General features: G+C 42.0%; 1 protein-coding gene across 3 annotated transcripts in view; it reads left to right on the top strand.

Moving 5' to 3' along the window:
• Positions 1-23118, top strand: part of SUGT1 (SGT1 homolog, MIS12 kinetochore complex assembly cochaperone) — a 53048-nt gene that overhangs the window by 18371 nt on the left and 11559 nt on the right. For all 3 annotated transcript variants that reach the window (XR_005596219.1, XM_039530428.1, XM_039530437.1), the window contains 3 exons: positions 270-304; positions 3947-4043; positions 5134-5241. Coding sequence is in view for 2 of the 3 variants with exons in the window: in XM_039530428.1 (XP_039386362.1) it covers positions 270-304; positions 3947-4043; positions 5134-5241 (240 nt within the window). In the remaining variant the exon portion in view is untranslated. The remainder of the gene's footprint in view (positions 1-269; positions 305-3946; positions 4044-5133; positions 5242-23118) is intronic.

The following is a 23118-nucleotide window of genomic DNA, read 5'->3' on the forward strand; positions in this document are numbered from 1 at the left end:
TCAGAGCGTTCCAGTTCTTTATTTTTCTCCCATCTAAAGATTTCAAACTCTTTCGTGCTGGTCCTACATAAATGGTTATGGGACTAATTATTTTCAAAATGTTTGTTTAACTTAGTTAATGCAAGAGGAGAAAAAGACAATTTAGTTAATGATGTACAATGTATGTATATATTAGATAATGAATGTTTCTTTGAAAAGTACATCATGATACAGTGAACTATACTAATTTAACTTTTTCATGTATTTCAAATGTCATGTGCTACAATCAGACTACAGGACAGCAAACTCATCCATCAAAAATCAAGTAAGTCTTTTTTAGCTTTGTTACACTTTACATAATTTAACAATCATTTTAAATAGCATATGTATTTGTAGCAAGCCGTTATTCCAAATTGTAAATTTTGTCTGTTCTATAATGCACACGTTAAAACTAAATTCTGTACACTGGATCAGATATGTTTGCTGATTGTGTTTATGGTTTGGATTTGTGTAAATACCAAATAATCTCTGAAGCAGTAAGGAGCCACAATGTATCATAAACTTCAAATTTAACCTGGTGGTATAAAAGATATATTATTAGTTTATTTAGATATGCTTAGTGTGCCTGTCCTCTGAGTATAAGCTTCAGAATCTTCAGAAGCCCAGATGCAATGACTTTAGTTAGTATGTCAACACTAAACTCCCCAGCCCATCCTCTCAGAAAGTGTATTTGTAGATCGGCTTTTCAGTAGGTCCTAAAAAGTCCACGTACACAGGCTGTTGTCAGGCCAAGAACTCCACTGAAGATGCTCTGCTCACAGAACGTATCTAGTGATTTGGGATTAGGTATCCCAACTGATGTTCAACTGGGGCAAAACATACCGCTTCTCAGTTGTACCTACCTTAGGTATTGCTTAGGCATCAGAGCAGAGAGATTCCTATATATCAGGCCTGCACAATTTGTAAAGTGGCGAGGGCCATATTACTCCAAAGAAAACAGCTGAGGGCCAACCCCCCCTCCCCCCCCAGCGCTGCTCAGTGTGTCGTCCCCCCCCAAGCGCCGCCCGCCCCGCGGGAAAAAACCTCCTTCCCCAGGGCTGCCCCGCTGAAACAGCGGTATTGAACCTTGGTAATATGTTATAGCAAGCCCCTAAGGTAGTATAATTAAGGTAAAAGAAAAGTCTTTTTGCTAGGACTAGAATAAGATCTTCCCCCCACTTTGTAATCAATTGCCCTGTTGAGTGAATGAGCTGTGACTGAGGAAGGCGTGGAAGGCAGGCACCTCCAGACAGCTGCAACCCTTGGCGAGGGGATGGGAGCCAGACCAGATCAGTAGAACAGGTCAGCCACTGACTCATAGTTCGTCTCCTCAGGTCCCCACCCCCGCTTGCCTCTACAGGCCTCCTCCCCCACTGCTGGCTCACCCACCACCCCGCCGCTGCCTGCTCACTCGCCCCCTCAGCCCCCCCCCCATCCCCTGTGGTTCACCTGCCCCCCTTCCCCGCCCGCTCGCCTCCTTAGACCCCCACGCCCCTAGCTCACCTGCGCCTCTGCTCGCCTTCTCAGCCCCTCCCACCTCCCCGGCTCGAATACTCACCCCCTGCCACTGCCTGCCCTCTCAGCTTCTCAGCCTCCCACCCCCCTGGCCAGTGATGAGCTGCCAAAATCTTAACATCCGGTTCCCTCCTCACCCCACAAAGGGGTTGTGGCTTGCCCCCACCCCCCCGGGACCTCTGTCTCATCCACCCCCTTTCCCTGTCCCCTGACTGCCCCCCGCCACTCCATCCACCCTCCCCCTCCTTCCTGATGGCCCCCCCAGGACCCTTGCCCCCATTCAACCCCCTGTTCCCCGCCCTCTGACTGCCCCAACCCCTATCCACACCTCCACCCTGACCACCCCCCTGAACTCCCCTGCCCCCTATCCAACTCCCCCCCCATGCTCCCTGCCCCCTAACTGCGGTGCCTGGAGGTGGCTGGCAGTATTACAGCCGCGCCGCTCGGCTGGAGCTGGGCCACGCCGCCGACGCGCAGCACCTGGAGTACCAGGTTAGGCCGAGCTCGCAGCCCCCCTGCTTCCTGCGAATCAGCTGTTCGCGCGGGAAGCCTGGGAGGGCTGAGAAGCAAGCGGCATCTTCGTGCTCAGGCCCAGGGAGGCGGTGGTGAGCTGGGACGGGGAGCGGTTCCCCTGCGCCCCCTCCCTCTTTCCACCCACCCCCCCGGGTTACCTGCTGCGGCGTGGGCGGCCCCCCCCGCCCCAGCTCACGTTGGCTCCGTCTCCGCCTCCCGGGGCCGGAGCACGAAGCTGCCGCACCGCTTCTCTGCCCTCCCAGGCTTCCCTCACGAATAGCGGATTTGTGTGGGGGTAGAGGGAGAAGCGGGACGGAGCGTTCAGGGGACGAGGCGGAGGGGCGGTGAGCTGGGGCCAGCCGTCGGCTCACCTGCCCCCACTCGCGCCTCAGTCCCCTCCTCAGCCCCCACCCCACCCCTGCGGGCCGCACAGTGAGCCCACGTGGGCCGCATGTTGTGCAGGCCTGCTATATATGATTGTATTCATACAGTATAAATTGATGAAAAAGTGAATTCTGTAGTAATAGTTGACAGATACCTGTTCCCTAATATTAAGTATAGGGTGAAACTGGTAAGCTTAGCTACCACTGTGGTAATTGATGATGACTGACTGCTATATGTTGTTTGTAATAAAATGGCTTTGGGTCATTCTCTTTGCATTTTAAGGTTTAAGCCAGACCTCCTGACCACAGGCTATGGGTATCATAGGCTGGGGGGAGGCTGTGCCTCCCCAAACAACTTGACGTGGCCCTGCTCCCAGGCCACCTCCTGCAGTTTCCGGCACTCTTCCGTGGCCCAGGCTGGCTCTGTCGGGGGCTGGGGAGAGCCAGCCTGTTGCCGACTCGGTGCAGCACTGCCCAGGACTGGGGCACTGGGACTGTGCTGCCTGGCACTCAGGGGTTGGGGGCTGTGATGGGGGTGCTCTGGGTTCCTGCAGGGGAGGGGGGCAGAAAGGGAGAGGGCAAGGCAGAAGGGGAGGGGCTGGGGGCTAGCCTCCCCCAGTGGCCTGTTCACCACCTGGCCATGCTCATGACTAATTGTCTCAAAAATGACTTCAGTTCTGAAGAGGCTAAATAGAAAGTCTAATGGTGAAAAAACACAGAGCACTAGAAGTCTAAGAACTGCAGGCTAAGCCCTCAAATTTTACCTTAATTTGCCCTCTTCTGGAGTAAGTTCAGTGCAGCCAGTTGTATTCAGTCCTCTGTCCCTTTTTTACCTTCCACCACTCAAGCCACCCAGCCTGCTCTCTTGCTACATAAGACTGTTCTTCCTCTAAATGCTTCAGTGGATTCAGAAGGTGGCAGCAGGTCTTGTAAGAAGCAGTTTGCTTCAAACAATTTACTTGAAATTCAGGCTCAATTAACCCTTCAAAGGAAGAAGTGTTATCTAACATCTAGAACAGGGAATGCACTCTAGATCTTCTGGGTTCTGTCGCTAATTCTAGATCAGTTAGGATCAGAAGACTTGCCTATATGTGTGTTGGTATATCATATTCATACGGTGCTTTTAGATCCTTGAATGAAAAACACAATACACGAGCAAAATAGTATTGTGATACTTGGTAATAAGTAGATTTTTGGAGATTTAATTGTGTGAATTAGTTATTTTGATTTTTGCTTCTTGGTAGAGCAGTTGTACATTTTTTCTGTTCCACTAGCAGTTCTTGTTTGCTCAAGTGCATTGATCTAACTGTTGGGGAAGAAGGGGAAATCTACTCATAACTTCATTCTGCTTGCTTAACCTCAGCCTTTTGTGTTATGTAAATTCAAAACAGTTAACACAAAATCCTATAATGTTGTTGTGCTCTACAATACTTGAGTTTTCTCTCACTGTGGTTCACTTACATGTTTTTGAACCATGTGCAAGAAAACTTAGTATTGATGTCCTTCTCTTTTTAAAGGTATGACTGGTACCAAACAGAATCTCAAGTAATCGTAACTCTCATGATCAAGAATGCACAGAAGGATGACATCAGTGTACAATTTTCTGAGAAAGAGGTGATTACATTATTAGTTCACTGAAAAATAACTTCTTAGTTGATATGCATCTCTATCTTTCAGGACATCTATTTGCAGATACAGACATTCTGTATCGCATCATTCAGTCCATTCAATTCCCTTGAAAAAGGCAGAATAAATACAGCTTTCTACAAGAATGTTAAGGGAGAACGTGGTGTAAAGCAGGGTTTCTCAAACAGGGGTCGCCTCTTGTGAAGGGAAAGCCCCTGGCGGGCCGAGCCGGTGTGTTTACCTGCCCCGTCCGCAGGTCCAGCCAATCGCGGCTCCCGCTGGCCACCTGGAGCAGCGATCTGCGGCCAGTGGGAGCCTCAATCGGCCAGACCTGTGGACGGGTTAGGCCCGCCAGGGGCTTTCCCTACACAAGGGGTGACCCCTGTTTGAGAAACTTTGGTGTAAAGAGCATATAGGTGTTTCACTTCCCATGCTTTTGGTATCCTCAGATCTATTCTGACAATCATGACATGAGGTAACCAGTTTAAATGAAGCATTGCAATCTAGTGTCATTATATTTGTGTTTAGTATATTACTGGCACCATATTAATCTTGGTTTCTCTTATTCTGACAGCAGACGGGTTTGTGTTGCTTAACTGTTAATTCTTTGTGAACAAAACCATACATGTTCAGTTAGTATCTAAATAGTCAAGATTACATGCACACATCTTGCTTCATAAGTAAAGGTTTGAAGTATGTGGGAAGAGGAAAGCTGCATAATCTTTCTGTGTTCCATTGTTAGTGTTTTGCTATCTTCTTATTGTCATGCAACACTTTCCTAAAGAATGCGGATCAAACTGATAAGATAACAGGCTTTTTGAGTAGCTAGTTGGTGGCTAGGAACAACAATCTATTTATTTTTAGTGCACTTTAAAATCACTATTGAATAATGCAGTAAGAAGTAGTGCAGTTTGAAATTCCTGTCTTGTGCTTGACATTTCATTAAAACATTCCAAGTGAAGGGTCATTAATTTAATCACTAAAAGTTGGCAGTGGAGGATTAAAATTAATGCTACGATGGAAAATTGCAGCTAGTGTACTCTGTGGTCATCACAAAGATATGTTTATCTGTTAACAGCTGAATGCATTGGTGAGACTTCCATCAGGAGAAGACTACAACTTAAAGCTTGTTCTTCTGCATTCCATAGTACCAGAGCAAAGTACATTTAAAGTGCTTTCAACAAAGGTGAGCTTTTAAAGTGTAAATTATTTCTTTGAATATTTCTGGTGTTGAAAACATTTTTGCTCTTTTGTCTTGTGTTCCTATGACAGTCATAATGACTAGCTTTTTTCAGACAGAATTGTTTTTTTGAAGGTGCCCTTCAGCCAACAGAAGACTTTCTAAACAGACATGTAAATATCAGAAGCTAGCAAAATCTAAGATAGCTTTTACTGAAGTGCAAATGACTTCATTTATAAAGTGTGGATGTTTTTACCTGCCACTAGAAAAAGACTGCTATGGTGCACATCTCTTTATATATTCATAATCTCCAAATTATAAACTACTTGTAAAACCTTTCCTAAACTTTTAGGAGTTAAAGGTTGCTTGTCATTCAAGGCAACTTTGAATTGCCTACAGCAAACAAGTTGTCAGACTTGACTTAAAACCTAAGTGTTGCAGTAATTTAGGCATTCTTAATATAGCCTTTCTTCAGATGACTGCCTGCAAAAAATTGCCATGCAGTTAACTCTTGGATGCTTTTCACGAATCCATGCTATACTTGAAACAGTGTTTAAGCATTTGACGGCAGCATGATTTTTCAGCATCTTTGATAAATCTCAGTATAAGAGACAAGGAGGTATGCTATGCAGTATTGGGTATAACTGAGGCCCTTGATTTCCTGGGAATTTATCAGTGTTTATCATCAATTTTTGTAATAAACGCTGATAAATTCTCAGGAAATGAAGGGCCTTCTCAGCTCCGTAGACAAGCTGGAGTTGGGGAGGGGAGGCTCTGTCTGGCAGGGGAAGCGGATGGGTGTCCCTGACTCCAGCACTCTGGATGGGATGGAAGAAGGTGCCTGGTACTCATTGAGGAGGGTGGGGGGGAGGTACTGTGGATGGGGGAGGAGGAAGGGGTGTCCAGTATTCTCAATGGGCAGAGGAGATAGGGTGCCTAGTACTCTTGGGGGAGACAGCAGGTGCCTCACACTCATGGCAGGCAGGGGAAAGCAAATGGGGCTCTGTGCCCTGGAGCCATGCTGAAGGGCAGGGGAAGCAATTGTGGGGCCAGTACTCACTGCGTGCAGACTTGTGCTCTCCTCCTTGCAGTCCTGTTGCTATCAGGACCAGGCTCCCTACCTGTCTTGCTCCCCCCACTGGCCAGCAGCAATACCCACCAACCAGCAGTTACCCTCTTTGTTCCCCCTCTGTTCAGGTACACTGAACCATCCGGCAGAGACTCTTGAGGGTGTGTGGGGCAGGTCTGTGGAGATCCGGGACATGAAAAATTTGGGTTTAAACTGATATAAACCCAAATACTTGCTTTTGAAAAATGTTTTCAAGAATTTTTTTAAAGGTTTTCAGTGATCAAAAATCAGGTGGTCAATTTGACTGTCAGTAACTTAGCTCCTTTTCATTAATATAAGTAGAGATTTACTCATAGGGCTAAGCCTGAACCTTTACCTTAATACAAGCAGAGATTTATCTATGGATATGTCTATGCTGCAGTTGGACACCAGCACCTGGCCTGTACCAGCTGGCTTGGGCTAAGGGGCTGTTTAATTGTGGTGTAACTGTTCAGGCTCAGGTTGGAGTCCAGGCACTTGGACCCTTCCACCTCACAGGATCCTGAGCCCCGGCTGCAGCCTGAGCTTCAGCATCTATTCTGTAATTAAACAGCCCGAGCCCTGCAAGCACAAGTCAGCTGGCATGGGCCAGCCATGGGTTTTTAATTGCCATGTAGACATGCCCTGTAGATCCAAAGCCTGAAGGGCCTTAGGTAGGAAAGAGGGGTGTATTGGCCTTTTACTTATACTTACACTGGTTCCACAGTGTTCGGCGCAATCCTGTGGGTGGCCAAACTGTTGTGAAAGGGTGCATGGAGGAACTAAGCAGTACTCTGCAGTAGAGCTGTTTTGGCATGGGAGATGAGAGAAGGGGAGCACCAGGATAAACTTACAGTTTGAGGGCTGTGATAACACCTGTGTTGAGGGTTGGGGGGCAGATAGGCCCAAGGTGAGGAGTGAGAAGGAGACCCCTTTGTCCTTTCTGACTTTACTGTTAGTATCATACTCATTGTATCATGTCTGAAGTTATATGGTAAGCTCTTTGAGGCAGGAACTGTGTCACTGTATCTGTTCTGCAAAGCACCTCATATGCTCTTGAGCACTATAAAATAACAAAATAACTTCTTAAAAGGTAAAGTGGGCATCTACAGCCCCATATGGAGGCATTTCATCTGAGTCAGCTGGTGTGGAGCTGAGCAATCCATAATCTCTTTTTGGTTGACTTTAAAGTCATTCTAGGTTTTGGTTTAGGTATCTTGCATTTCCTTTTCTTCTCCACTTGAATACGCTGAGACTGTGCAACCTTGATTCTTAGCTGAGCAGAATAAGAATTTCTGCCATAAAGCGATCTTCTGGTAGATAGTTGCTCAAGTCTTTCATTGTGGAAATAGTAGTTGAGTGTGCCCTCTTGACATGTGAAGAAACACTAAGTTAGGATGAAGTTTGTGATAACTGAAATCAGTGCTATAAGTTTTCACCAGCCAGTGGAGCCTAACTGGAATGAATTATGAGTGGTCTTAACACAGTAAGGTAACAGTCTCAAATGTAGTTGCTTTAATAATAATAAAAAAACTATTACAAAATCTTTCAAAAACTAAGGCTGAGTGTTTTACTTTGTCTCCTAAAATATTAGCTGTTTTTAGGGAGAGGGGTGTGTGTTGAGTTTTTCGTTAAAACACCTGAAATTCTGGTATCTCAGTTTAAGTTTCAGCACTGCTTTAACACTGACTCCTGCTGATAACCACTCACAGTAACAATATGAAGCACAGACTACTGCTTCCACTGTTACTTTAAATGCTGACTCGGCAAGTCCACCACCACTTAGACTGAAGTGTTCATACCTGCTATAGACCAGAGCCTACAACATCTTGTCTTTCTTGAGAAGTCCAGAAATCACAACCACCTCCAGTATGGGCTGGAGAGCCCAATCTACCTTATATCCTTTATGACATCGATTTCCCTGATTAGATATGAGTCCAGAGATCCATCTTCACCCTGTGCTGTTAACACAGGTTGGCCTGCAGACCCTAAAGTAATAACTCCTGAGAGGAAACTATGGCATATGCAAGGTCCTATATATTTAATGGCAAGCCTGAATTTTGTAGTTTCTGCAGTACTCTATGCAGCAAACTGGAGATTATGTGGCATTTTCATATATGCTAAGAGATGAGGCTTTGTATATATTTTCATTGAATTCAATAAATCAGTGTAGCATATTCTGTTAAAATGAATATAATATGAAATCTTTCTATGTCCCTAAATTTTTAACTTTGAGGCTGATTCAGAATCTTCTAGGAATATGCATAACTGTGTCAAAAGTTGTATTGGGGGGGTGAATGGAGAAGCTAGAGATTGTGGCAGTTAAAGGACATTTGGGGCATTTTGAGATTAGGAATGGTGTCAGATGAGAGTTTGAAATTTTGGGATAAGTAAATGAACAGGATGTTAATATGATCAACAGTGAAATAGTCAACATTGGTATTTCATTTATATCTATCTATATCTCTGCCCTCTCTCTCTCTCTTTTTATATATATATAGAGAGAGAGAGAGAGAGATGAAATTCATATATTTAAGAGGGCAGAATTAATTTTTATTTGTCACTGGTGAAGGTTTTCAGATAATCCGTGGGTATAGGTGCAGAGTGAAGACTCGTGTGCTGAAACTACACTGAATTTTTCCGAGTTTATACCGTTAAATTTTAAAAGGTAATGCATTCTGAGTCTTAAATGGGTTAGGGTTAGGGTCACTAGATTTTTTTTAATGTTGACTATTAGAGCAACCTTTCAAAAACATTGGCCTGGTATAACCTGAATATTTTTAAATGCCATTAAAAAAATCTAATCTAAAGTTTTCTTCCCTGCTTTATATTTAAAAATCTTACAGCAGTCCTGAGAACATAACCAGAACTGCCACCTCTCTCACCACTTTTGTTTGTATTTTTACTTGCTGCAATTTAAGTTTTTCAGCTCAGCTACAGCAGTTTACTGAGAAACAGTGTTTTGGAAGGCCTAAAGTGTGTGCAGCATAAATAAAACTAATTGTACACAAAATGCTGACAAATGCAAAGTAAACAAATTTACTGACATGTTTACTAATCTGATAGCTGTTCTAAGTGTTACTTGAAACAATGGCAGATACAAAATTTAGATGGAATTGGGAACTCTTTTCAAGTTGATAGGCTCTTTTTAACTCCATCTAAATAAAGCTTTTTTCATTCTTGAAATTGCATCTCTCACAGTGCAAAATGTATTCTTGCTTATCCTCAAATTGGAAAGACTAAGTGAACTTTACATTTAATTATAAAACCTCTGTTTGTGAATTACAAGCTATGCAACTTGAACTGAGAACTGATACTCAGGATGGAGTTAAGGAAGATGGGGAGGGGTGCGTGTTGCAAGCTTGTATTATGAACAAAACTAAATTTGTGATTTCAGTGAAAGCTATAAGCTTTGATAGCACAATATATGGAATTTATAATGGTTGAGAGGCACACATTTTGGGCCTTTTAAAGTGAAGCTGTAGTCAGATAACCTTTGACGTTTACAGTGATTGCAAGGTCCACTTTCATGGTTCTCCTGGTTTTAGCTTGTTAGTCAAGTTCAAGTTTAAAACCACCCCCAAAACTTAAATCCTATAGAGCTAAAGAAAATCTGAGGCTAAGATTTTGTAATATACTGATTAATACTTGATAGTTTACTCCTGGCTTTTCCTAGTTTTTTCTAAAATGATGTCTTACCTCCTGGTGGATTTTATTTTCAGGTAGAAATGCACTTTTTAAAATTCTTTTAATAACTGTATTCAAGAACTTTCCTAGGTGGATTTCCTGATTTAGATGAGTTTGTTTGAAGATAGTGTTTTAACCATTATGGGGACTTAAGAGGCATCAGGTTGGCTTTTTTAATATTCAAAACCAGAGACGACGTCTTCTAATAGGGTGATATTGCACACTTAACGTAAGTGTTAGACACACACTAATATAGATACTTTATTTTGTGGAAAGAGCAAAATGTGGTTTGGATGAAGCTACTTTCTTGTGTGGTGCCAACATCTGACTGCCACTTAAGATTGTTTCAATATTACACGATAAGAGAGGAAATATAACTTCTGTAATTTATTTTTGCTGTTTTAAAAAGGTGAAAACAAATGTAGTCTGTGTATCTCATGACAACTGTGGTAAAACATGGGTCACATGCGAACTATGCAGGTACCACTGGAGCAAGTAAAACATGAGCTGTGTAACTTTCTTCAGTAGTATTTAAATTACTGATCTTAGTGTCCGAGAATCTAGTACACATCATCTGTTTGTTTTTTATCCAAGAGGATCATCTCTCTCTTGAGAAACTTTCTAATTCATGCTGCTTGAAAACTGTCTTAAAAGAACAAAGCAGAGCTACCTTATGTAGATTTTAACTTTTAACACCCTAAAGCTGGGATTTCTGGTATATCTCTTTTGGTAATGGAGCCACCAATATAATGTGTCTAATTTATACAAATATCTCAGACAATTTGCAAAAATAGAGAACATGTACTGGGAGTGTATTACTTGTATCTAGCTCATTTTTGAGTAGGGGGAAAAATCTGAAGTTGGGTATGAAGTTTGTAGTTCTGTGAATACTGTCTAGACTTAACAAAAGTGTGATGAAAACATTAAAAAAAAGTCTTAAACAGTTTCAACACTCATGTGGGTCCCAACCGATAGCCTTTGGGCAGGCTTCAAAGGACATATCTGTTAAAAACTCTGAATATAGGAATACTTTTTCCAGCTACCATTTTCCTTGATGGCTACAGCAGTTTAGACTCTTTAAACTCAATCAAACTCTCCCACGATCTATGTCCTGCAGAAAATCCAGGCCACTAAAATTTGGGAGACTAAGTGCCAGATTTAATAAAAAAGCAGCACACCCACAATTGGAGCAAAACTCTTGCTGGGTGCCACACACTTTTGAAAACTCCCACTGTTCTCATAATCTGGCTATAAGTAGGGTATTTTTCTCAACCAAATAATAACTTCAAGTCATTGCCAGTACTGCTTCCTTATTAGTGAGCTATAGGTTTTCTGAAGGTAGCAGTGCTGGCCTTCTGTCCTTTGCCCATCTCTGGGGAAAGAAAACTCATCTACATCCTACTGTCCTTTACTAATCTAATTTTCTGACTGTTTGACATTCTCTCTTGGTGTGGAGCTGACCTCTTGAAAGTTGAGGTAACCATATCCAAATAGCTTTCAGGGTATCTAACTCTTACTTGTGCCCACAGTGTTTGGTATCCATCTCTTCTTGTGGCATCTACCTCCTAGAACTTAAACTGTTACCTATTTCTTATTCCAATGTCAGAATTTCTCTCCTGTTGCCCTTCGAACTCCCCTTCTAATATCTGACTTGATCCAGGTTGTTTTAAAATATTACTTGTAACTTTATAGAAATACAGGAAAACCTAAATCTCTAGGTGACTATTAGAGAGAGCTGTATTTGGTACACCTCTACCCCGATATAACGCAATCCTCGGGAGACAAAAAATCTCACCGCATTATAGGTGAGACCGCATTATATCAAACTTGCTTTGCCCCTCCGTTCCTTGTTTCATGACCGCCCCTTCCAGAGACCCCCTACCCAACCCCCCTGTCCTCTGACTGCTCCGACCTCTATCCACCCCTCCCTGCCCCCTGACAGGCACTCACCAGCAGCGGCAGGAAGCGAGCAGCCCGGCCCTAGCCTGCTCCCAGCCATGGCGCTCGGCTTCCTGCTGTCGGCGAGTGCGGAGAGGTTGGGGAAAGGATGCCCCCCCCACACACTCACCTGTGGCGGGAAGAGGAGTAATGCGGCCTCAGCCTGCTCCGCTTTCCTTGCTGTGGCCCCAGCCATGTTGCTGGAAGGCGGCTGGGGAAAGGTCCTGCACTCACCTGCAGTGGGAAGCGGAGCGCCACGGCTGGGAGCTGGTGGAGTGGAGCTGGCTGGAGCTGGGCTGTTCCGCTTCCCGCCGCCAGTGAGTGCGGGGAGGTTAGGAAAAAGACGCCTTCTGCACTCGCCAGCGGCAGGAAGCGGAGTGACGTGGCCTCAACCCACTCCACTCTGCCACCTCCCAGCCGCAGCAGTTCGGTTCCCACCGCAGGTGAGTGCAGGGAGGTTGGGGAAAGGATGCCCCCCCGTACTCACCTGTGACAGGAAGCGGAGCGCTGCGGCTGGGACCTGTCGGACTGGAGCGGGCTGGGGCCAGGCTGCTCTGCTTCCGCCGCTGCTGGTAAGTGCAGGGGTGATCCCTTCCCCCTCCCCAGAGCGAGCTGCTCCCGGCCCCCCGCTAATCCCCCAGGACACTCTGGGACTGCGGGGCCCCCAAAAGTGCCCTCCCACAGCTCCTGCCCCCCAGACCATGGGGGGGAGCCCCTGACCGCCCCCGAGACCCTCTGCTCCTTATCAAACCCCTCAACCCCAACCTGGCCCAACACCCTTAACACGCTGCTCAGAGTAGTGTGTCAGAGCTTTACCGTGTTGTATGCGAACCCGCGTTCTATCAGGTTACGTTATATCGGGGTACAGGTGTATTACATTTGTTTCAGACATTTATCCAAGTCCTACGTGAAAGAAAATTCTCTAAACCATTTGCTGCAAATTTGTCTTCTCTTAAAGTGTTTCCTTGTAACCAGAGTTCTTGTCTTATGTAGCCTGATGTGGGCAAGTGTACTTAAGCTACTAGATCTGCTAAGGCTACCTAGGATCTGAAAGTGACGCTGTCTTCTGGCTTGTTCACAGCCGGCAATAAAAGTTCTGCAATCAAAATTAAACAATTTTGGTACTGGATCCAGAAAAGAATGTAGCTCTTCTAGCGTTGTGTTGACTCTGCTGTGCTAACAATGATGAAATATTAAAACAATTTTTTGAAACAACTTATCTGACTGAATATACAGAGAGCAGATCTGCTGAGTAAGGTGCCATATCTACATAATCATTCTTGGAAACCACAATTTTGTCTCTAGCTTTTGCCATTACAGCACCCTCCAATCCCTGTATATCAATAGGTTTTCCTTTTGCAAACAGCATTTGTGTGAACTATGTAATCTGAAGCCATCCACTTGCCGCCTCCTCCATTTAGCATACCTGTAATGAGAAACTACTGTTTCCCGAATAGCTCTCAGCTTGTTTATTTGACCATGTTGTTGTGGTACACCATAGCTAGAATATGATACAGTAGAACCTCAAAGTTACGAACACCTTGGGAATGGGGGTTGTTCATAACTCTGAACAAAACATTATGGTTGTTCTTTCAAAAGCTTACAACTGAACGTTGACTTATACAGCTTTCCCTTTATTTTTTAGTAGTTTATGTTTAACACAGTACTGTACTGTTTGCTGGTGGGTTTTTTTTGTTTTGTTTTGGGTTTGTTTTGTTTGATTTTTGTCTCTGCTGCTGCCTGATTGTGTGTTTCTGGTTCCGAATGAGGTGAGTAGTTGACTGGTCAATTTGTAACTCTGGGGTCCGTAACTCTGAGGTTCTACTGCATGTGTGTATATATACTTAATGGCATCAGTACATAGACATCTGACCAGCTGATATTTCTAATACAAATTTTTTGAATCTGATATCTGAGAAATGCATAGGTAGGTGCTGTGTATGTTACAGATTACCACTGTAACTCTTAATTGTAGTAGCATAGGTCATGCATCTTTGGTGGCTAAAGCCACAAACTTAGTTACTCACTCCTTACTTTTGTGGGAGGAATTGTGAAGGAGGGTTTACTGCATTAATAGCATCAGTTGTTTTAAAGACTTATTTCCAGCAGGGGGAGCCAAAATGCAGTGCTTATGTCAAGATCACTTGTATTACTGGGACAGTTCCACTTCATATGGTTATCTCGAATTTCATGTGCAAAATGCAATCTTATTCACCATTCTTTCTCCAGGAAAGAGTAAAGAAATACTTAATATTCTTTGTGCTGAGTATGTCAATTGGATGTTAGTCAAGATTCTTGATTCTTCTTTGTCGAACAAATATGGTGGGAAAAGACTAAGAATTTACCATGTTGCATATAAGAAACCATTAAAAGAAATTTTATTTAAATTATGGAATGTATGAAAGGAAAAAGGTTAAAAAAAATTCTATTTTTGTGCAACTGTCATTAGGCCCCATCCTGCATCATTATCAGGGCTTGCATCCTGAATTTTCTGCCACTTGAGCTACAGAAATAACTATATTAGCTGGTGGCAGAAGAAGATTTTTAATTCGAATTGGATAAAAATCAATTTTGGGGGGGAAAAAAATAAAATCAGATTTTTTTATTTGAATTATTTCTGTTAATGTTTTATATTCTGATTTAATTTTAATATGCTTAGGCCTAAACTTATCTCTTAAAACATTTATATAAAAAATAAATACTGTTTTGTCTGTTTAATTAAATGATAGTCACCTTTCAAATGAAGTATGACACAAACCATGGACAAAAAGTTAATTATCTAGTAAAAAGGAATATATCTTACCATTTTCTAACATACTAAAAATGTACAATTAATAAAAATTTGAAAATATTAAGCTGTATCATTGCTTAAATAAATGTATATAGTTATAATGTATCCTCGGTAGCAAAAAGAGGTACCAAATCTAGCGTAACGACTCTAGTTAGTTGTAAATCAACATGTTTTAATGGTTGTCTCAACCAATGAATGTACCTTACTTTAGAAAATAACTGATGCACAAATGGAAAAGCTGATTAAAATCAGTGAATTAAATTGAGGCTTTCCACTTGATGATTTAAATTGTTTTAAATTCCCTTGATTGAGGTGGATCAACCCACCCTGCTGCAGCCCCCTTGAACCAGCCACTGGAGGATGATGTACAACGCATTGAAACAGTGGGTTATCTATGCATGACTATCCCAGTTTTATACATGCAATAGAAAAGGACAAGGACACGGAGGCAGTGTGGCTAAGTGTATGGGATTTGGGTATGCCATATCAGAGCTGGGTTGTATTTGGAGCTTAACCTCTGTGGGATATAAGACTTTGCTTAATAGCTGTGAAGGGTACAGAATGAACGTGTCAGCAGAAGTGTTTCTAGAATTCATTTTTCTCCTGGTTCTTACTGCTTTCATTTTCAAGGATTCTCTTCTGCCTCCAGAAGAGGAGTACGCTTGCCCCAAGTGGTGCTCGCTGATGGGGAGGATGGGGAGGCACTGAGGCCATGTGCAAGTCCCCATGTTTTGGACAAGAGGCTAGCTTCGTGCATGCTTACTCTCTTCCTTCATCCTGCTGTTATGTCGGTTTTGGCAGCAGCCAGGCTGAGTTTATTCTCCTGGTGGTTCCGAGTGCAGTGTGTACTGCAGCTGCTAGGCCCTAGCCTTAGAACATTTGGGAGTTTTGGCATGCTGTCAACATCAATCAGCAATTGATTCAAAACGTAGCAGGGAAGTGATGACTGTCAGCAGTTTACAACTCTAACGAATCTGAATGGAATTCTATGGAACCAGCAAAAGGCACTTGGTTGATGACAGGGCTTTTCCCTAGCCAAAAATCAAACAGTTGATACTTACTATATGAATAGAATACATTGATGTGGAATAATACTTTAATTTAGGTTATTACACTATTTGCTTAGTAGACACCTTGCCCAGGGTGACTTACTTTGTACATACTGTATTACAGTTAAATGCAAGCTAAAAATGTTTTCAAGTAAGATCAAAAGGTTGTGTTTGTCATGCTTGAGGTTTTATTATTCTTAAAACGTAAAAATAAAACTTGATATTTTTATCGTTAAATCAGTTACCACCGCTGTCTTGATACAATATGGTGACAGGCTACAAATGCAGAACAGAGCACGTTTAAAATGTACAGTATGTATACTAATGTACTACTGTAGGAATAATAAACATACATTGCATTGTTACAACTATAGATTGTTAGCATGTACTGTCGTTGTTTTTACTTTATCAAAATAAGCAGGCTACCTTTGGTCAGATGACACTCTCCATCACAGCAACAGCTGCACAGAAGCAACATAGCAAAAGGGCACCAATATGTTGCTACTAACAAGTGTCTACTGTAGTAGCATGTAGGGCATTGTGCTCTGGATGGCCTTCAAAAGATGAGAAGGAGCACAGGACAACCCGGGTATACAGACGTGGTCAGGTGATCCTGTTTACTCAGAAAAACAGCTTTTAGCCTGATTACAGGGGGATAACTATGGGCTACCTTAAACTGCCAGTAATGGCAAGGGAGCTGAGAATCGAGATTGTGGAGGCCCAGGTGAAAGGTTTGTGAAAGTGTCAAATGTATGTATTAATTCCTAAATGAGTCCCAAAAGAGAGGAACGTGGAACCTAATTGCACAGTTGGTTTCTGCTTCCTTCTAATGAAATAAAGATTTAGATTAGTGCTGTCGATTAATCACAGTTAACTCACACGATTGACTTAGAAAAATTAATCACGATTAATCGCAGATTTAATTGCACTGTTAAACAGTAGAATACCAGTTGAAATTTATTAAATATTTGTGGATGGTTTTTCTACATTTTGAACTATTTTGATTTCAATTACAACACAATATGTGTACAGTGCTCATTTTATATTAATTTTTGTTACAATATTTGCTCTGTAAAAATGATTAACAAAAGAAATAGTATTTTTCAATTCACCTCAGACAAGTACTGTAGTGCAATCTCTTTATTGTGAAAGTGCAGCTTACAGATGTAGATTTTGTTTTGTTTTAGAGTTCAGTTATATAACAATGTAAAACTTTAGAGCCTACAGGTCCTCTCAGTCCTGCTTCTTGTTCAGCAATGCTAAGACAAACAAGTTTCTTTACATTTGCGGGAGATACTGCTGCCCGTTTCTTATTTTCAGTGTCACCTGAAAGTGAGAACAGGCATTCGCATGGCGCTTTTGTAGCTGGAGTTGCAAGGTATTCATGTGCCAGATATGCTAAACATTCATATGCCCCTTCATCCTTCGGCCACCATTCCAGAGGACATGCTTCCATAATGATGATGCTCATTTTAAAAAAAAATGCATTAATTAAAGTAGCGACTGAATTTCTTGGGAGATAATTGTATATCTCCTGCTCTGTTTTAGCCGCATTCTGACATAAATTTTATGTTGTAACAGTCTCGGTTAATGACCCAGCACATATTGTTTGATTTACGAACATTGTCACTACAGATTTGACAAAATCTGAGACGGACGAGGTGTGGAGCATGCTTTCAGAAGTCTTAAAAGAGTAACACTCAGATGCGGAAACTACAGAACCCAAACTACCGAAAAAGAAAATCAACCTTCTGCTGATGGCATCTGACTCAGATGACAAAAATGAAAATGCATCGGTCCGCTCTGCTTTGGATCATTATTGAGCAGAACCTGCCATCAGCATGGATGCATTTCCTCTCGAATGGTGGTTGAAGCATGAAGGGACATATGAATCTTTAGCACATCTGGCACGTAAATATCTTGAGACGCTGAGTACAAAAGGCCATGCGAAAGCCTTTTCTCACTTTCAGATGACATGGTAAACAAGAAACGGGCAGCGTTATCTCCTGCAAACTTGTTTGTGTGAGTGATTGCCTGAAGTAGGACTGAGTGGAATTGTAGGCTCTAAAGTTTTACATTGTTTTATTTTTGAATGCAGTTATTTTTTGTATATGATTCAACATTTGTAAGTTCAGCTTTTGCACTACAGTACTTGTATTAGGTGAATTGAAAATACTGTTTCTTTTGGTTTTTACAGTGCAAATATTTGTAATAAATAAATATGAAGTGAGCAATGTACACATGTATTCTGTTGTAATTGAAATCAATATATTTGAAAATGTAGAAAACATCAAAAATATTTAAATAAATGGTATTCTATTAATTAACAGTGTGATTAATTGCAGTTAATTTTTTTATTGTTTGACAGTCCTAATTTATATTGTAAACTTTCTGGTAATATGTGATTTTTTTTTATGGTACTGGAAGATGCAGCTTTTGGCTGTCTTCATTTTCAGTGAGGTGTACTGAGTTGATTGGTCAGAACTTGTTAGGAAGGAGCTCATTCCTGTGGGAGCTCAGGCTAATCAGAAGCCTGCTCCAGCTGTAATGAGCTTTCCAGTTTAGGGGTTTAGCATCACTCAGAAATATATGTTAGTTGGGAATGTGGCATAGCCTAGAAGCTCACTCTGGTTGGAAGTTTGGTGTAGCATGGAAGTTAGCTTCAGCCTGGGAGTTCAGCTTAGCTCAGAAATGTGTTCTAGCTATAGTGCTTACTCCCGTCCAGAGGGCCTATCCCTCTTTGAGAAACTTAATGTAGGTTAGTTCAGCCTAGACTAGGACCTAGAGCTTCTAGATTTCAGTTAGGAGTTCCAGGTGAAGCCTTTTTGCCTTAAAAAGGACCTTTAAAGGGGGTTTTACTTCTAAGGATGTTGTTAACTGAATTTTTAGCCGAACTTTAAACTCAACTTGATGGTATCTGTCTGTAACATAACTTTTGGATGGCCATCTAATCTATTTCCAAATTTAGGGAATGTTACAGATACCAATAGGAAAAACGCTGTTGATTTTTGTGAAAAATAGTACTCTTGGCATCCCTGGCATCTGGTTAGAAGACCATTAGCTTCAATCAGCTTTCTTATTGTCTGTAGAATAAAGGTGGTATCCACTAATAAATGCCAGCATAACACTCCATCTTGGCTCTGCCCATTGTCCCAATAGAGTTTAAAATATTGACACCCTGATTGAAACTTCTCTCAGACGTAGAGGGGAGGGGCAAATCAGGCGGAAGGGCCTTGGGGGTGGGAGAACACAGAGCCCCTGGAATGGAGGTGAGTGGGTTTGTAGAGAATCCCTGAAAGAGAGGGAGGTGGGAGGGTGGCACACAGAGTTTGGGGAAAGTCCCTGCTGTTTGGGGTGACCTTGGCCTACAGAACTGTGCATATTTCTAGTATAGGTTAAACATTTCTTGAAATTCCACTTTCTCTGTTTTTAAACTCCTGATTTATTCTCTTTCCCTCCCTTCACTGCACTTGAATCTGACCCATAAATCTCATGCTGTGACTATGGACAGTAATCTGTCATTAGCTGCTGCACTTATTAACCAAGGAATAACCATGGTAGGGGACCTAAATGATAGCTATTCATATTGCTAATGGGCTACAAATTGGTTTAGTTGTACTGTAATCAGGACTTAAAGTTAACCTGTCAAGAAGTTTCTCCTGTGCTCTTAACTTATGAATAGGTGTTGAAACAAACATAAATTGATCTTTAATATATTGCAGTCCTACTGTAACAAAACTTGAGATACAAAATACTTGTATCTCAAGTATCTAACTTTTAAGCAAAATGGGAAACTAGTTAATTAAACATTATCTAAATATTAATATTTATTCTAATGATAAAGTAAGATCCATAACATCCTCTGTTGCAAACACAAAATTAGAACTTAACTGCAGAAGTTGGTATGAGAGTGCACAAACATAAATTTTATCAGCTATAAATGGGACATCAGAAAATACCTGGCAAGTAAGTTTATTTCCAGTAGGGTCCTACATGGATCTGTTTTTGACCCGTTGCTCTTTAACATTTTTATCAGTGACCTGTAAGAAAGCATAAAATCATCCTGGATAACATTTGTATGTGACACACACGTTGGGGGAGTGGTAAATAACGAAGGACGGGTCATGGGTTCAGTGTGATCTGATTCATTTGGCAAACTGGATGCAAGCAAACTATGTATTTTAATACGGCTAAATGTAAAGGTATACATCTAGGAACAGAATGTAAGCTATACACAGAGGATGGAGGACTCTGTTTTTGGAACCTGTAACTCTGAAAAATATTTGGGGGTCGTTGTGGCTAATGAGGTGAACATGAGCTCCCAATGTGATGCTGATGCAATCATGTGATGCATAAACGGGAATCTAGAGGAGGAGTAGAGAGGTTATTTTACCTCTGAATTTGACACTGATGTGACCGCTTCTGGAATACTGTGTGCAGTTCTGATGCCCATGGTTCAAGAATGATATTGATAAATTGGAGAAGGATCAGAGAAGAGTCATGAGAATGATTGAAGAATTAGTAAATATGCCTTTATAGTGCTGGGCTGAAGGAAGTCAGTCTATTTAGCTTAACAAAGATGGTTTAAGGGTGACTTGCTTACAGTCCACAAGTATCTACATTGGGAACAAATGTCTAATAATGGGCTCCTTAGTCTAGCAGAGAAAAATATAACATGATCCAGTGGCTGGAAGTTGAAGCTAGACAAATTCAGACTAGAAATATGGTGTAAATTTTTGACAGTGAGGATAATTACATATTGGAACAATTTACTAAGGGTTGTGGTGGAGTCTCCATCACTGACCATATTTATACAGTAAGTCCACGCTTAACGTTGTAGTTATTTTCTTGAAAAATGCTACTTTAAGCGAAATGATGTTAAGTGAATCCAATTTACCCATAAGAATTAATGTGTGTGTTGGGGGGGAATTAGGTTCCAGGGAAAGCCTGACAAAAGACTATATTTTTTATATAATATACACAGTGTTAAGTTTTAAATAAACAATTTAATACTGTACACAGCAATGACGATTGCGAAACTTGGTTGAGGTGGTGAAATCACAGGGTGGGATATTTCCCAGGGAATGCCTTACTGCTAAATGATGAACTAGCACTTGGCTGAGCCCTCAAGGGTTAACCTATTGTTAATGTAGCCTCACACTCTACAAGGCATAATGAATGGAGGGAGGGGAGACAGCATGGCAGAGAGAGACCGAGACACACACCTTGTGTGTGTGAGAGAGATGCTCATTGCCCCTTTAAGTATGCTGACCCCACTCTAAGTATATTGCCTTTTAAAGTAGATCAGCAAGTTGAGACAGCAGCTGCTGCCGGCAAGCTCCATCTATCTTGAGCCCTGTCATGTGTCTCCCTGTCTCCTCCCCCACCACACACACACACACACTCTGTGGAGATGGGGTAAAGGAGCAGGGGGCAGGGAGGGGAACACCCTGACACTATCCCTTCCCCCCCCACCCCCGGACAGCAAGCAGGAGGCTCCTGGGAGCAGCTCCAAGGCAGAGGGCAAGAGCAGCACACAGCAGTGAGAGGAGGGACAGCTGAACTGCCTGGCAATTGATAGCCTGCTGGATGGAAATTTAGGGGAGCTGATAGGGGAGCTGCCGATCCACCCTGATTCCAAGACCCCATCAGCTAGCTCCAAAGGGCTGCTCTTTCTGCAAGCAATGGACAAAGCAGGTGGCTGCCAAACAACATTATAAGAGAGCATTGTGCAGCTTTAAACGAGCATGTTCTCTAATTGATCAGCAACGTAACAACATTAACCGGGATGACTTTAAGTGAGGAGTTACTGTATCAAGATTGGGTGCTTATCTAAAAGATAGGATTTAGGAATTATTTGGGGGAAGGTCTGGCTGTGTTATGCAGGAGGTTAGACTATATGATCACAGTGATCCCTTTTGGCCTTGTAATCTATGAAAATAAATTGTGAAATGTCTTCATCTTTGTCCAAATAGTGAAAATCCAGAATGACATTGTGTTTGTCAGAAACGAAGACTCTTGTCTGTAATATGTCCGTCAGCGGCATTAATTTAAAAGATGCTCATTTTAAACACATTTAAATCCTATTTATATAAATAGTGATGTGGTGCTCACAACAGTGTTTATCAGATCAAGCTCTCAAGAAATTTTCCCAAGTTCATAGGTTTCTATTTTTAGAAAGTGGGGTTGTATGGTGATACTGTAGTGTGCATGCGTCCCTCCTTTCTGTTCCTGCCTGCTGCTTTAGCTAATGAGTTACTCCAACTGAAGGAGACTAAGTCGAGGTCTAACCCTGTTATCACTACTCTCGCTCAGATGTTTGCAGCTGCTGTTATTGAAATGATTTAAAGATTAAGAAGGCTGCATGTTATATGTTAGGAATTGTTTTGTAAATCACCTTTCAGGGATAATTGTCATATAATAAGACTCCGGTTCAGGGCCATTTGCAGCAGAGGGACGTGTAATAAGAACTAGCAAAAATATTGCAAACAAATACCGGTATCAGTGGAGCGTCAAACAGTAAAGCTTGATTTGCATTTTCCTGAAGCATGGGGAGAGTACAGTGATCGGCAGGAAAGACCTTCAGAAGGAATCCATGATGTCGATGCTGGAAAGGGAAAGCACTTCGGTTTAAAAAATAATTAGGAGAAAGTGTATGTACCTAATTTAAAAGGTATCCTACTTTTGAGTGTAAACATAACAATTGTTAGAAGTAAAGCTTTAGCTCAAATTAATGGCCTAGTGTACAAGTATCTAATTGGGTTATTCTATGCAATGGAACTAAATAGGCAAAAGTACAATACTTAGGTTGTACTAATAGTAGTGGTGATTAGCCATACATTAGGCACTTATTCTGTTACGGGCTGAATCAGGTCTCAAGAATAAGAACAAAAGTTAAACTCTAAAGGCCAACAACAAAAAATTGATATGGATCTAAATCTGCCGGACTGTCGAGGCAAACAAATAGGCCGCAGGCTAACGTGAGTTAATGGAATGGTGTTATACAATATCAGTTGTATAGTGGCATAGTCATGCATAACACTTGACAAGTAAAGGAAGACTTGAAGAGCTCAAGGTGATCTTATTTTCTACACTAGAAAATTAGATTGACCCAGTTATGTCATTCAGAGGTGTGAAAAATCCACACCCCTGAGCGACATAGTTAAGCTAACCTAAATCTGCATCTAGATAGTGGTAGGAATTCTTCTGTCAACCTAGCTACCACCTCTCAGGGAGGTGGATTTACTTCATTGATGGGAAGGCTTTTTCTTCTGTGCCCCTACAACATTTTATGTGTAGACTTAGCCTCAGTAAATTAAAGCACAAACCAA

Source organism: Mauremys reevesii, linkage group 1 (assembly GCF_016161935.1).
Source record: "Mauremys reevesii isolate NIE-2019 linkage group 1, ASM1616193v1, whole genome shotgun sequence".
Taxonomy (NCBI): domain Eukaryota; kingdom Metazoa; phylum Chordata; order Testudines; family Geoemydidae; genus Mauremys; species Mauremys reevesii.